Below are 14,394 nucleotides of genomic sequence, written 5' to 3' on the forward strand. Positions count from 1 at the left end.
TATTACCATTTATTGTAATGTATTTACACAGCCGTGCATAATTTGTTATCTTAGACAAACGCAAATATTTGCATTGTCTTCTAATAAGTGGCGGTATAGGTACTGGGAGAAAGGCTTTAAGGTCTCTTTTGACCCTAGTGGTATTTTTGTGGGTTATTAGACAAGACAGAGAGAGTGAAAGGGACAGAAAAGAGGGGAAGAAAGAACAGAAAACAGAAAGAGGGTAAAAAAGGAAACAAAATGGAAGACAGAGAGAGCGAGGAAACAGAGGTGTGCATTCCTGTCATGGTTGCACGATAATTACTGATTCGTCCGTTATTGAAGACCTGCTCACTGCTTTCATTATCAGCAACAGCCGCTCAGTGAGAGTGGGGGGGTGTGGAGGATAGAGAAGAGGTGGGGGGGTAGCACTAGATGGCAGGTTGAGTACGGAAAGGAGGGAGGCACCGAGTGAGAGAGAGGTTGGGAGAGTACGGGGATCACCATGAGAGAAAGGGAAGAGCGAGAGAGGGATAGAGAAAGAGGAGTGTGTGTGTGTGTGTGTGTGTCTCCAACCTGGTCTGTGTAGTCCTGGGGGAAGCTCCACAGCACGGCAGGATCTGGAGGTAATTGACAGACAGCATTAATCAGCAGTGAGAAACACAGCCTTCGCAGCGCTGCCTCAGAACATATACATATTAATGAGAGGGGTGGGGGCAAGGGTGGCTGCCGCCAGTCGGCACACACACACACACACAGGCCAACAATACACACACACACAGTACCACCAGCTAGCTAACACTGTGGAGAGATGGAGGATGTGTGTCTCCAATATGCTAATGTCTCTCCTTCATGTAGATAATGTGATATTATACACCACATCATCCCTGTTTGGACGCGTGGAAATCAGACCTGCACATACAGTTCACCAAAAAATAACACATCCTAGACCCCTGTGTTTGCCATAGATGGAGAGCGAGATGAACATTCTTGAATTATGTTGGTGCAAAGGGCTTCTGGTTGTCTTTGTATTGTAATGGGGCTATTTCCCAACATAATCTCCATTAACAGCAATTACAAAGTAATCCTATGCAACAATATGTCAATACTACGTAGTAGGTGCAGTAATTAGGCCTACAGTGTTACTACAGTGTTACTACACGTGGGCCTACAGAGAGGCCTAGACCTAGCCTGGGTTACATCATGGTAGAGATCATGACAAAGGAATAGTTCCAATGGTTTAAAAATCCACCCCACATTGCTGGGTTAGCCATCTCAAGCTCTTCGAAAGGATTGAAAAGCAAACAAATCCTATTTCGATCACCAGGGCTAGTTCAATAGCCAAACTTTGTCGAACGTTGCAGATAGAAATGGCACGAATAGAGCCGACTTGATTCCTTATGTCACAGAGGCATGTTTGTACTACAAAGCCTATTTCTATCTGAACGATCCAAAACATTGCGTCCTGCTGAACGCTCCCCAGGTCTAGCACAAAGTCGACCTGAGGAAGAGCTCACAGCCGTAGTGTCACTATCGAATGGGCTTCTGGTAAACATAGTTTACCACAATGTTAGGGCTCCAGAATCCAGACCACAGCAACAGACTAACAACTGTCTTTCTATCCAGAAATGGCCTTAAAGCAGCAATCAGCAGTTGAAACAATAACAAATCAAACTCCCCACCACTGTTTAGGTGAAAAGCTGAGGTATAGGGCTGGAGAAAAGTAACCACTCTCAAATTCATAGCCAGAGCTATGGACTGGCCATCCATGATATCAAAATTATCGTTTTAACCATGTTTTGAGACTATATAGTGTTTGTTTACAAACATTGGAGTGAAATAAGCGTATATTTTGGGTTCTGATGGGGTATGACAATTGAACTAAGCTGATGAGTCATTTATAAAGTTATATTCTTCAAGAATCAAATGGGTACATTTCATTCATTCAGAAGTCCAAAAACGGATGAAGGAACTGCAGATTGCACCTTTAATATGGGTCCGGGAAACTGGTTCAAGAAAACTCTGTTTTAGATTTAGAACTTCAACAGCGGTCATGTTGGCGTCAAGAGTTTCATTTTCAAACACTAAACCATAATCTTCCACTCGCAAGGAGACATACACACATCATAAACAGACCACCATATTTCCCACTGAAAAGGACAACAAGAGCGAGTAGACAGAATCAAAGATGCCTTCCATAATCCTGTTGCATGATTTCACAGGCCTCCTCTGAAAAGGCCCTGACAAAGACACTCTGTGCTCCCCTAGGGAACTCCATCCCAAAATATACACCCACCATCCCTCCATCACAAATACATAAAACACTCCATCACAAATACCACCCCCCCCCCACCCCCCGCCCCCCCGCTGAGACGCCAGAGTTAGGGCAATTTTATGCTGATTTTATGGGTGAGAGGATGGGAACCACTGCCAGACAGAGAGAGAAAGAGAGGGAGATTGAGAGAGAGAAGTAGAGAGGAGAAGGAATGAAGGGAGAAAAGGGGAGGGCCTCTTTCCACTCTCTCTCCATCTGACCATAACTCTCCCTAACTCATCTTTATTTCCCTCTCAACTATTCCCTCTCTCTCTACCTTTCCCTAACCCCCTCGCCTTACTCCAGTCTCTCACTATTCTCTGTACATCTCTGCCCCTCGTCCCCCCCACTCTCCCCCATGCCTCCTGCTGCTGTATTGTAGTAGAGTGGTAAGCCAGGCCAGGCGTGTGTTAGGGCCCGCGGGGCTGAAGAGGTTAAGGTGAAGGTTAGGGGGGTAAAGCAGACCCCCGCTGCCCCCTTCCCACCCACCCACCCACACACACACACAAGCCCCTGCTGCTGAGGTAGAAAGACAAATGTTATCACAACGACCTAGCGCTCACACAAACACCTATGGGAACACAAACATATTCTGAAATAGACACACACACACTACGCTAGTTTCCATTTGTCATTGTCCTACAACTAAACCAGAAGTCTAACGGCAATCAAAACAAGCCTATCAATATCCTGAACTAGGCCAGACCCCATAAAGATGTGTTAACAGAAGCTGCTGTATACACCACATCTCCATTCACACCAACAGAAAACATCCCCACTTCCTCCCATCCACCTCCCAAAACAAATACCCACTCCATTAGTGAGAACATGTTGGCTCTGACAGTGAGTGACAAGGGGAAAACAACCTATAGCGTATTTCATCTCCAGTGTGTGACAGACACACACAGTCCCTATCTCTTTCCCCTGTAGGTGACAATTGAAATCATCTAGCTATCAGCTATCATCACTGTGTAGTATTCCTCCATTTACACCCCTAGTGAAGGCAAGCTCAGGAGTAGCCATTGATCCCCTCAGCATACTGAGGCGTATGCGTGTGTCAGCGTGTTTGTGTTTTCCAGCATATAGGCCTATATGTGTGTAAAAAGTGCGGGGCTCAGAGTGTGTGTCCGTCCATTGATCCCTGTGGGCTTCAAGCGTGGCTAACCTGGGACAGGCGCTGTGCGGAGAGGCAACACGCCGTCAGCCCCCAGCAGCTTAGACAACCAGCAGCCAGGGTCAGTGGCAAATCAATGTTTGGACGTCCCACCGAAGCCTGTCTTTAAAAGTCGATATGCATCGCTTTGATAGGGGCTGAAAGGGGGGCCAGAAGGGGTTAATAGGTGAGTGGTGAAGGGAGACAGGGGCGTGCGCGCGTGCGTGGGTTTAATAGGTAAAGGGTGGAGAGGATTTTCTTTCTCAGCTGACACCACTTCAGAGAAAGGATGGAAGCAACGAGCGGAGGGAAACGGAGATGTTAACTATTAAGTGAAATACGAATAAGTGTCAAATAGAAAAGGGTTATAGGAGTGGGTGGAGCTGACAGCTGCTTTTACCGGATTGTTGAATAGTGGTTCGGGAACTGGATTCTCAATCCTCGTAACCCATGGTGATATAAAATATTAGCGATAGCGATATTACTGTGCAACGTAGATGTTCCATTTTCTCCCGAGATTGCAAAACAATTAGTATGTTGATGTAGTGCCCATCGGTAATGAATGTTTCAACCTCTGTGTTAAGAAGTCGTGTTTTTACCGTCAGTTCCTGGTTTCAAAGAGCACTGAAAACTACACTAACCTTAGCGTTTCTGCTGCCAGAAACAAGTCTTCTGTCAGCACGCAATTCTGATGAGGGAAAAAATGGCCACACCAATGAAAACTCATAAAGTAGCATCATGCTCTGGGAAACACAACACAACAAAGATTGCACTGTTAATGCACTTGTTTTTGATCCATTTTAGTCAGAGCTTTTTGTATAAGGAAATTAACATCTTTATTTGTTTTAAATTAACATGTACATTGGTGCAGGTTACACAACTACCCACCCTGGTGAAAAAAACAACATTCGAAACAGAGTCTAATGGTTCAATTACAAACCAACGCTCTTTTTATAACAAGATAACTATTATCTAGTTCTACAGTGCTCAGACAGCTGATGTCATGGCTTATATTCCTCATTATTATTTACCTGTTCTATATAGAGCTAGCCAACGTGGTGTTTCGGTCTAATGGTTTCTGGTGTTTAAGGTTAGCCAGCTGTTTGTAGTGTCAACATAATTAATTTATAAATCTAATCCACCAGTCCTTCGTGACTTGTATCTGCTCTGTGATTGGACCGCAATGCTGTATTGGATGAGTAGTTTGTTTTCCCCCTAACTCTGGTGTGTACACAGTCTTGTACCCTTGAGTTATTTTTCCATATATCACAGTTTATTTTAAGCGATTTCTAATGTTTTTAATTAATGATTAACCCAATAACCAGCATGTTGTTGAAATGTCTATGCTAAAAATGAGTGGCGTGTCAGTTCCGGAACCATAACCACGGGAAGAGGAGCCCTTTCCATCTATAGAACTAACCCGATATAAAACAACCAGTTTACTGCTGTAAACTGCAACCCAGTGGGAGCTGGGGACAAACTTTCCATCATCACCAGTACAAACCGTGAACTTTTAGCTGTTCATTAAGACACCGTGAGAGTGTCAGCCATGTCTCTATGTGACACACAGCGTCAGGTTTAAAAATAGAGTGGTGACATACCACAAGAAGAAATGCATCATACAGGCACACACCAGGGTTTGGTATAAAAATAGAATACAAATGATAAGCCAATAAATAAAACTGTTGCCGGCCAAAATGACAGGGAGAAAAAAAATTACATTGCAAAAATAATGCTTTTTACTCATTGATTGAAATACCAGTCGATGGAAATACATTTGACCATCATGCTTATCGGTCTATAGGGACATTTGCATAATTGTGTTGGATTAAATTGACCTGCGTATTTTCGTTGGTCATCATGCATCTTATTTATCCAACACGACTATCTCACGCACACAGCATACAGAGCCTATTTTGAGCGGGATTTCTCCTGCTGCTCCTCAGCTGGTTGCTGCTGAAGTAAAACGTGCTTTTATAAGCCCAAGCGCAACAATCCTAAATGCAATCGCGTGTTAAAAACCATTCAAGTGCAGTCAACAGGCTATCAGCGCGTCACCCACCATTTTACAATGTGAGCTGGAGGCAGTATGCATTTTGAAAACATACTTAATTGTTTTAAACCTGAATGTTTTATTTCATATTCTTTGGCATGTCTTACCTTGCTTCAAAGTAGCCTATAGGCAAAAACTGACCATGGAAATGCCGAGGCAATTATTTTATAAAGACTTCCTAGGCGGCGCGCAAGATTCAAGTTTGGGGAAGCAAACAATTTATCAATTTATAAAATGTATCATATAATGTTTTTTTTTTTTTTTGCAGACGCTCTTATCCAGAGCGACTTAAGTGCCTTGCTCAAGGGCACATCGACAGATTTTTCAGCTAGTCGGCTCGGTGATTAGAACCAGCGACCTTTCGGTTACTGGCACAACGCTCTTAACCACTAAGCTTCCTGCCGCCCCGGCATTTCTACTGTTCTGCATGTCAGTTATGATTTTCATTTGCGCATTTTTGTGGAACAGTTTAATTTCAATAATAACGTTTGTCAAAAATCATTGTCACATCGTTAAATCATACAAATCGGAATTACACTGAACAAAAATATAAATGCAACATGTAAAGTGTTGGTCCCATGTTTCGTGAGCTGAAATAAAAGATCCCAGAAATGTTCCATATGCACAAAAAGCTTATTTCTCTCAAGTTTTTTGCACAAATTTGATTACATCCCTGTTAGTGAGCATACATTTTTTGCCAAGATAATCCATCCACCTGACTGGTGTGGCATATCAAGAAGCTGATTAACCCATAAGAGTATAAACCCTGTCTAAGCCGGGGGAGGGGTTCTAAGCTATATGGAATTGTTTTAAGGACATAAGAATTATCCTTTTGCTATTTGATTTTGAATTTTAAGACCACTTGAAGTATCCCCCCCAAAAAATTATTTGCCTTACTGCTATTAGCCCATACAAACGCATTGAATAACAGATTCACTACATGGAACAACAAATAGTCCCCCCAAAAAATCGTAAGGAAGTTTGCTCTGAAATGTCTGTCCTATATCTGAGAGATATAAGAAAGTAGGCTTCTGCGGTAAAACGTATACTGGGGTATTTGGAAAAAGCTACGAGATGGTTTTTCAATGCCCTCTATACCGTTTAAACTATTTCTTTGAAGTTTTTTTTAATACCTTTGAATATTTGTAGCTACTTTTTAAGTAAATACCTGCAGTCAACTTGTGCAATACATTAGGAGATAAAGAATATTGCATTTTTCATTTCATCTGTCACATTATTACATAGCTTAAGGTAGTCCCCAGTCACATGGTGTTTGTTTACAAGAACACAACGACCAGAAACCGGAGCCTTGTTAGTTGCTCACTGTAGTGCAGCATGCGCCAGGTGATCTAATTACAATATGGAATTCAGAACTAAGCATTCGCTTGGTAACAGCAGAGAATCCCCTCCTGGATCAAGAGTCCTGCTGGCTAATATTAATTTTGTGAGTGCCGCAAACTGAGTAGCATTTTTTTATTTTTTTACTTGTATAGTTTAGGTCAGAAACAGTACAAAATGTTTGCAATGCGCTCGTTAGCCTTTAGTTAGCACTTTCTATGAGGACTCCTTAGTACTTGTTAGCATTTTGTTAGCATTTTTGGGCTTTGAATATTAGTACTTTTTAAATAAATACCTACAGTCAACTTGTGTTCATTTCGCCTGTTAGATCATATTTCATTAAGAAGCTATTTCAGTTTGAGCCAGCCACTTGTGTTTGTTTACAAAGAAGCACAACTAGCTAAATGGGAGCTTCTAGTTGTGAGACACTCCTGCAGCGCAACTTAAGTGAGGTGATGAAGTTACACTTGTATGAAAATCACAACGAATGTTTGCCAGCTATATATCTTATAACCAATGTTCCCTCTCATTTTTTTAATCACTGAGCAAATTTCAGGTCTACTGAGCACAAACTTGAACGTTGTGAAAATTCGCTGCAACTTCTGGCATGCGTTTACTGTGAACACTGAGGCCGTACCCACTTTAAGCTAGGTTAACAGAGGTCAAGTAGGCTACTGTGGCTATTTGATCATAATGTAGGCCTACCAGTGGCCTATTTTCAAAAACAAATGGAGAAAATGCATCCCATAACATTTTAACATGGAAATAGCCATTTTATCGTTCAGCCTACAGTAGAAGCCAATGTGTGGTGTTCAATGTAGGCCTACAGTCCATTAGACTTCTGAAAAAAACATGCAGGGCTTGACATTAACCTGTTTATTCACTTGTTCTTCAGACAAGGAGGTGACTGAAAATGCTGTGTTGTTTGATGCAAAAATAAAATGCATCATTATTCCCATACCATTATGACAGAGAATCAGACAAATTATGCTACCCTCTGCCTATTGGCTACTTAGCTTATTCAAGCCTGTCTCAAAATACAACACTGCCCCTTTAAGACAAAAAAAAGCTCAATACCTGAGACTCGCTTTTCAAAGATGTCTAGAAATGCACACGTTTTGTTCTGACGTGTCTGTCCTATTCTGAGAGATAGAAGAAAGATAAGGAAACATTTTTTTTTTTATGAACATGTATTTAATCTCTTATTTTTGGCACTAAACAGTCTCCATATTCACTTCCATAAATTCTTTCAACTGGTACCGGGGGACCTTCAGACGAGTCTTGTGATGCGTCCTAGAGCAAAACAACTGACATGTACGTGTTCATGAGTCTCACCTTTCCACAGAGGAATCATATTAGCGTGTTGCCCAAACTGATCGGACGTTACAGACAGAAGTTGGCAGATCAGCTGTACCGACATCAGACGAGTCCCAAGACGTAGAGCAAAACGGAGAACACCATCGTGTTCGTGAGAGTCTCATCTTTCCATAAAGGGGTCATAATAGTTTTCTAGGCCAAACCGTTCAGACTCTAAAGACAATTTTGCGAGAAGACCGATTTTTGGGATGTCTCATGGTCTGACAAACACCGCTCTAGCTCCGTCACCTTTCACCACAGATTCAGAAGTGCAACATAGGCGGATATGGTGGATTGAGACGCATCCAATGCCCAGAAAAACAAATATGGTATCACTAGCTCAAACTGACAGATTTGTATTATGCTATTATCATTTCAGTGGGAACATGGACATCGACCTTAGGGGGTTAAACAGCATGATCATTACACAGGTGCACCTTTTTTAATGTATTTTTTATTTAACCTTTATTTAACTAGGCAAGTCAGTTAAGAACAAATTCTTATTTACAATGACGGCCACCTTGTGCTAGGGACAATAAAAAGGCCACTCTAAAATGTGCAGTTTTGTCACACAGCACAATGCCACAGATGTCAAGTTGAGGGAGAGTGCAATTGGCATGCTGACTGCAGGAATGTCCACCAGAGAATTTAATGTTAATTTCGCTACCATAAGCCACCTCCAACGTCGTTTTAGAGAATTTGGCAGTATGTCCAACCGGCCTCACAACCGCAGACCACGTGTAACCACGCTAGCCCAGGACCTCCACATCAGGCTTCTTCACCTGCGGGTTCATCTGAAACCAGCCACCCGGGCAGCTGATGAAACTGTGGCTTTGCACAACCGAATAATTTCTGCACAAACTGTCAGAAACCGTCTCAGGGAAGCTCATCTGCGTGCTCGTCGTCCTCACCAGGGTCTTGACCTGACTGCAGTTGTAACTGACTTCAGTGGGCAAATGCTCACCTTCGATGGCCACTGGCACACTGGAGAAGTGTGCTATTCACAGATTAATCCCAGTTTCAACTGTACCGGGCAGATGGCAGACAGCGTGTATGGCGTTGTGTGGGTGAGCGGTCTGCTGATGTCAACGTTGTGAACAGAGTGCCCCATGGTGGCGGTGGGGTTATGGTATGGGCAGGCATAAGTTACGGACAATGAACACAATTGCATTTTATCAATGGCAATTTGAATGCACAGAGATACCGTGACGAGATCCTAAGGCCCATTATCGTGCCATTCATTCGCCGTCATCACCTCATGTTTCAGCATGATAATGCACGGCCCCATGTCGGAAGGATCTGTACACAATTCCTGGAAGCTGAAAACGTCCCAGTTCTTCCACGGCTTGCATACTCACCAGACATGTCACCCATTGAGCATGCCTGAGATGCTCTGGATCGATGTGTACGACAGCGTGTTCCAGTTCCCGCCAATATCCAGCAACTTCGCACAGCCATTCAAGAAGGGTTGGACAACATTCAACATTATCAGCACAGAGAAACCAGACACACGCTCATTGCTCACATGGAGCACTCCAAACAAAAGACAAGGAAAGAATTGACAAATCTCATAAATGATGGTTATGAAATAAACCAAAACTTGTTTCTCACAAGTGTAGCAGGTAGTGAACTCCACAAACAATGCTTCCATTCCGAGAATGAGAACGGTAAATTACTGTAATTAATACATGCATTAACATAAATTAACATCACCAAATGACGGGGATACATTTACTACTGGTAACATATGTAATGGGGAATTTATTAAAATGTAAATGAAAGGGCAAACAATTCACACAATGAAACGATGAATGCGCAAGAATTGGCGAGTGACAGCGGAGCCGTTCTGGGAGAGAGACTGGCCTATATCTTCGCCACACACCCCTCCCCTTCTTCTTGTCACAACAGTTAAAGTTATACTCCAGACACATTATCGCCACACATATTTGAGATGCTTTTCACTAAAACAGCCGCAACTCAATAATCAGCTAGGCCTATTGTCATGTGCGCTAACAAAATTGCAGGCATCCCCAAGTGGCATAGGCCTACGAGCTTGTGATTTATAACAATCAACAGCTATATTATTAAAGAAGCTAATGATCCTCGATTCCTAGTGGCTAAGTCATGCTTTCTGGTGAAGTATTTTGAATGATTTGATGTATTTCTGCATAGACAGTAATTATATAATTTTGGGAAATGTATATCCATTTACTTCCCTATTGGATCCACCACTATGCCATTTCTCTCCTGTTCTATTGGTTTTTATATCAACTTTATTTCATTGTCCAGAAGCCCAAATGCACAATCCTAGTCATATTAGCAACCCATCCTAGTTGTTGCATTTTTAGATTCCCCCTTTTTCTAAGTTTCTAAAATAGATTTTCATCTCTGCCACATATGAAACTGCTATCAGGTGCACTGTTTAGAATGGCGTTTTCCCGCAAATTGCATTTTGGCAAATGTTTGAAAATAACATTTGATTGGCCGCTTCGTTACATGAGCTGTTCTGTTAAGATGAATTACCATAATCTGAATGTGATTTCTGTCATTCTGAGCACCGTGGGTGGACGCCCTTCCCGTTCACGTTGTCTGACGCCACATTTTCCTAACGGAAACCCATAGACACACATACACTGAAGATTGAGATGTATCGAACACACATTGAACCAATGAGTTGTAGCTGTATACTACTGATTCATAAACAGTATTAAATATGTACAGTATAAATCTAGTATATAAGCTACATCATCTTTAAATGAGTGGCACACATTTGCTCACAGAGCAGGCAGAATGTCTGTTGTTGGTTTTTGCCTAATCCCAGAAACGACTGGATAGCAGTTTGATTGAATGTTAGATTGAATAGGAATCTTGCTTGTTAGGAGGCCAGATTCCATATGGAGAGTAGCAGTTCTGTAGTGAGAAGAAAAGGTTGAAAGCCCCTCAGCATCCCTCTCCTCTACACCCACCCCAAGATGAAGGGCCCTGTAGTGCCTCCCTCTTCTTGTTCCTCCTTTCTCCCTTCCCTTCCCCTCCTCTCCCCTCTCTTTCTTGGCCAGGGGTTAAACTGCTGCACTCTAACCTCGCCTTGGCAATCCCTTCTTTCTCTCTCCCACTCTCCCTACCTCTCTCTCTCTTATCTTTAAGAGATTTATTTCACCGTATGTAGTGGGGCGGATTAAGGCCCCGGCCTGTATGGCCTGGGGATAAAGACATTGTCTTAGCGGCCGCCAGTTTCTGACTGAGGAGGCAGCGACCGGCCGGGAGGAAGCTGCCGCTACTTAACATCCACAATGGCCGCCATTGTAGGGCCAGGGCTGCAGGGGCTGCAGGGGCCTGCTTCAGAGGCAGTCTAGACTTTGAGCCAGCTAGTCAAGGAGCTGCAGGAGAAAATCCCATCAGCCACTGGAGTGAACGTTAACTAAGGTAACCTGCTGTGAACCTGATGACGATGTCAAGCCAACATATGGCCCCAAATGTCTATTGTCGGAACGGAGAGCTTTCTTCCCACTCAAGAAACTGGAGGGGGTGAGAGGGGGCCACGGGGGCAGGGGAAGGGGGTTAGGAGCCTAAAGGAAGGAGGAATAACTGTGGTCATGGCTTTACTTCTGGATCACTAGCCTTATTCTGGCTCGGAGGAGCCCTACCCCCAGAAAACAATTAAAGGAGTAGGCAGATTAACTGGCATCTTTCAACTCGCGCTGAATGAAAACACTCACAGACGTTTAAAACATGTTTTTCTCCCCCATTTCCTCTCTCCGAAATCACACAGCCAATGGCATTACATTTCATGCTGATTTAGTAGGCAATGGGCCTAAGAAAGGACATTTCCCACTGATGATATGGTCCTTAAAATGTACTAGTGGTGATCAGTCACACTGTGTTAGGGCCTGGGTCAGTAAAAGTAGATAGTATGGCTTAGGCCTGTGTACTGTGTGTGTGTCCTGAAAAAGCCTCTCAGCAGCACCATTTTGGGGGAAAGCATTGCAGTTTACATTCCAACTGTAGGTACTTTTTGGTTGCTGCAGGGATTCTAACTATACAGGCAACATACTGTATATCTGAGTAGGGTCTGGGGATACTCCAATTACACTGAATCTGAAGCCGACAAGCACAGCATAACAGGGAGAAGGAAAAGGAGCTTCAAGAAGATCTGACCCTGGTAATAACACTGTTATTTCATCTGCAAAGCTATCTGGGCGCTACCAGGATAAGCCTTACGGAGAGAGAGAGAGAGAGAGAATAGGGTGGCACAGAGAGAGCGAGAAGAGAGAGAGAAATTTTTTTACAGAATGTAGAGAGAGAAGAGTGTCTCCAGGCTAGTTGGGAAGCAACCCAATTTCACAGCTTCACGACTGAGCAGAGCAGCATATGGACGCTGGCGAAGCGAGCTCTGTGACAGGCTCCGCTCTGCGTATGTATCACCACATATCAACACTGATGTTCCCAGTTAGCCTCCATACGGGTCCAACATTATGTCAAACACTGGCTACGCCTCAGTGAGCGAGGAGCTAGCTAGCGCTGCCTTCCTCCACACTACGTGTTTGTGTATAGGGGGTTATAAAAAGAATGCTTGCTGTCGTTGATATCTCAAGTCATACGGAGTGCACTGACTTCCTCTCTCTCCACAATCAAAGACTGTCTTTGACTCCTACATTGTGATGTGAATTCCAAATTCCAAACATCAAGCGTGCCAGGACAACATTAGTTCTAGAATAAACAAACTCCCAAATCCAGATTGTAGACCTAACTAGACACCTGTAGAACATTATAAGTCTAGACTGGCTAGATGAAGTGTCAGTGCTGCTCGGTGAGCATTCCACCTCAGGTGTGGGTAAAAAAGATGCACTGCAACAGAGCTACTTCAGGTAATCACACATTTCTCCCCATATTGTGCAACCATCTGCCTCATTCACGCATTTAAAAGCAGAGTACCTGTGAAAAACTCAATTACCCATACAAAGACATAACGATTTCCCTGGAAAACATGCTTTGAGGAGACTGGTACAAGCTGCCCCTAACAACTGATCTAGGGTCAGATACAGGTAAATCTCGTTAATGGTAAGGTTAGGGCTGGCGAGTTTAAGTGGAGAGGGGTAGGTTAGGGTAGGGGTTTTCAAACTTTTCTTGCCCAGGGAACCCCGCCCAGGCAAACTGGCGACCCAGGGACACTCGTCATATCTTAGCAAAAAAAAGTAAAGTCATGTCTTCTCTTACCAGGTGAATGATAATGGAAAGCAGAACGTAATCAACATTTTTCAATAGATTTGGTAGACAATTTAGATATTTTGACCTCCCGACAGTTCATTGGAATACGAAGTTTAAACTTGAACATAATCTTTTAGCTAGAAAGGTATCATGGCGGCTTAGACATTTTTTGATGTTGTAAAACTAATTTTCTGCAATTCAATACGGTTTGAAATTGAGATGAAAGACAACTTTGCAGTTTTAAAGCAAATCTCCTGCAATTCTATGCATTTTGCCATGGCTAATGCGGTGTTCCATTCTCTCAACCAGCTTCAGGAGGTAGTCATCTGGAATGCTTTTCAATTAACAGGTGTGCCTTCTTAAAAGTTAAATTCCACAAATTATTTCCTTCTTAATGTGTTTGAGCCAATCGGTTGCGTTGTGACAAGGTAGTAGGGGTATACAGAAGATAGCCCTATTTGGTAAAAGACCAAGTCCTTATTATGGCAAGAACAAGATTAGCAAACACAACGTGCCATTGGAACACAGGACTGATGGTTGCTGATAATGGGCCTCTGTACACCTATGTAGATATTCTATTTATTTATTTTTATCAGCCGTTTCCAGCTACAAAGCCATTTACAACATGAACAATGTCTACACTGTATTTCTGTTTCAAAAACAAGGACATTTCTAAGTGACCCCAAAAGTTTGAACGGTAGTGTATGTAAATTTGATATTTCCGTTTGTCTTTTTTATAAATAAAAAAATAAAAAATCCAGTTTTTGTTTTGTCATTATGGGGTATTGTGTGTAGATTGATGAGGGGGGGAAACAATTTAATCAATTTTAGAATAAGGCTGTAACCTAACAAAATGTGGAAAAAGTCAAGGGGTATGAATACTTTCCGAAGGCACTGTACATATAAAAACTGGGGACCGCCTCCAGTAGCTCGGCCAAAACCCCTGGATTAGGGGGCAAAGTCTAACTCAACCTTAGAGGGCTGTCATAGCTGCCA

The 14,394-nt window shown here is 42.9% G+C and overlaps 1 protein-coding gene across 2 annotated transcripts in view; it reads right to left on the reverse strand.

The window, feature by feature from the left end:
- The window catches only part of LOC121540413 (DENN domain-containing protein 1B), a 174,256-nt gene that overhangs the window by 137,849 nt on the left and 22,013 nt on the right, over positions 1–14,394 (reverse strand). For both annotated transcript variants that reach the window (XM_041849264.2, XM_041849263.2), the window contains exon 3: positions 556–599. In XM_041849264.2, coding sequence (XP_041705198.1) covers positions 556–599 — 44 coding nt within the window. The remainder of the gene's footprint in view (positions 1–555; positions 600–14,394) is intronic.

This window comes from Coregonus clupeaformis, chromosome 26, assembly GCF_020615455.1.
Source record: "Coregonus clupeaformis isolate EN_2021a chromosome 26, ASM2061545v1, whole genome shotgun sequence".
In the NCBI taxonomy this organism is placed as follows: domain Eukaryota; kingdom Metazoa; phylum Chordata; class Actinopteri; order Salmoniformes; family Salmonidae; genus Coregonus; species Coregonus clupeaformis.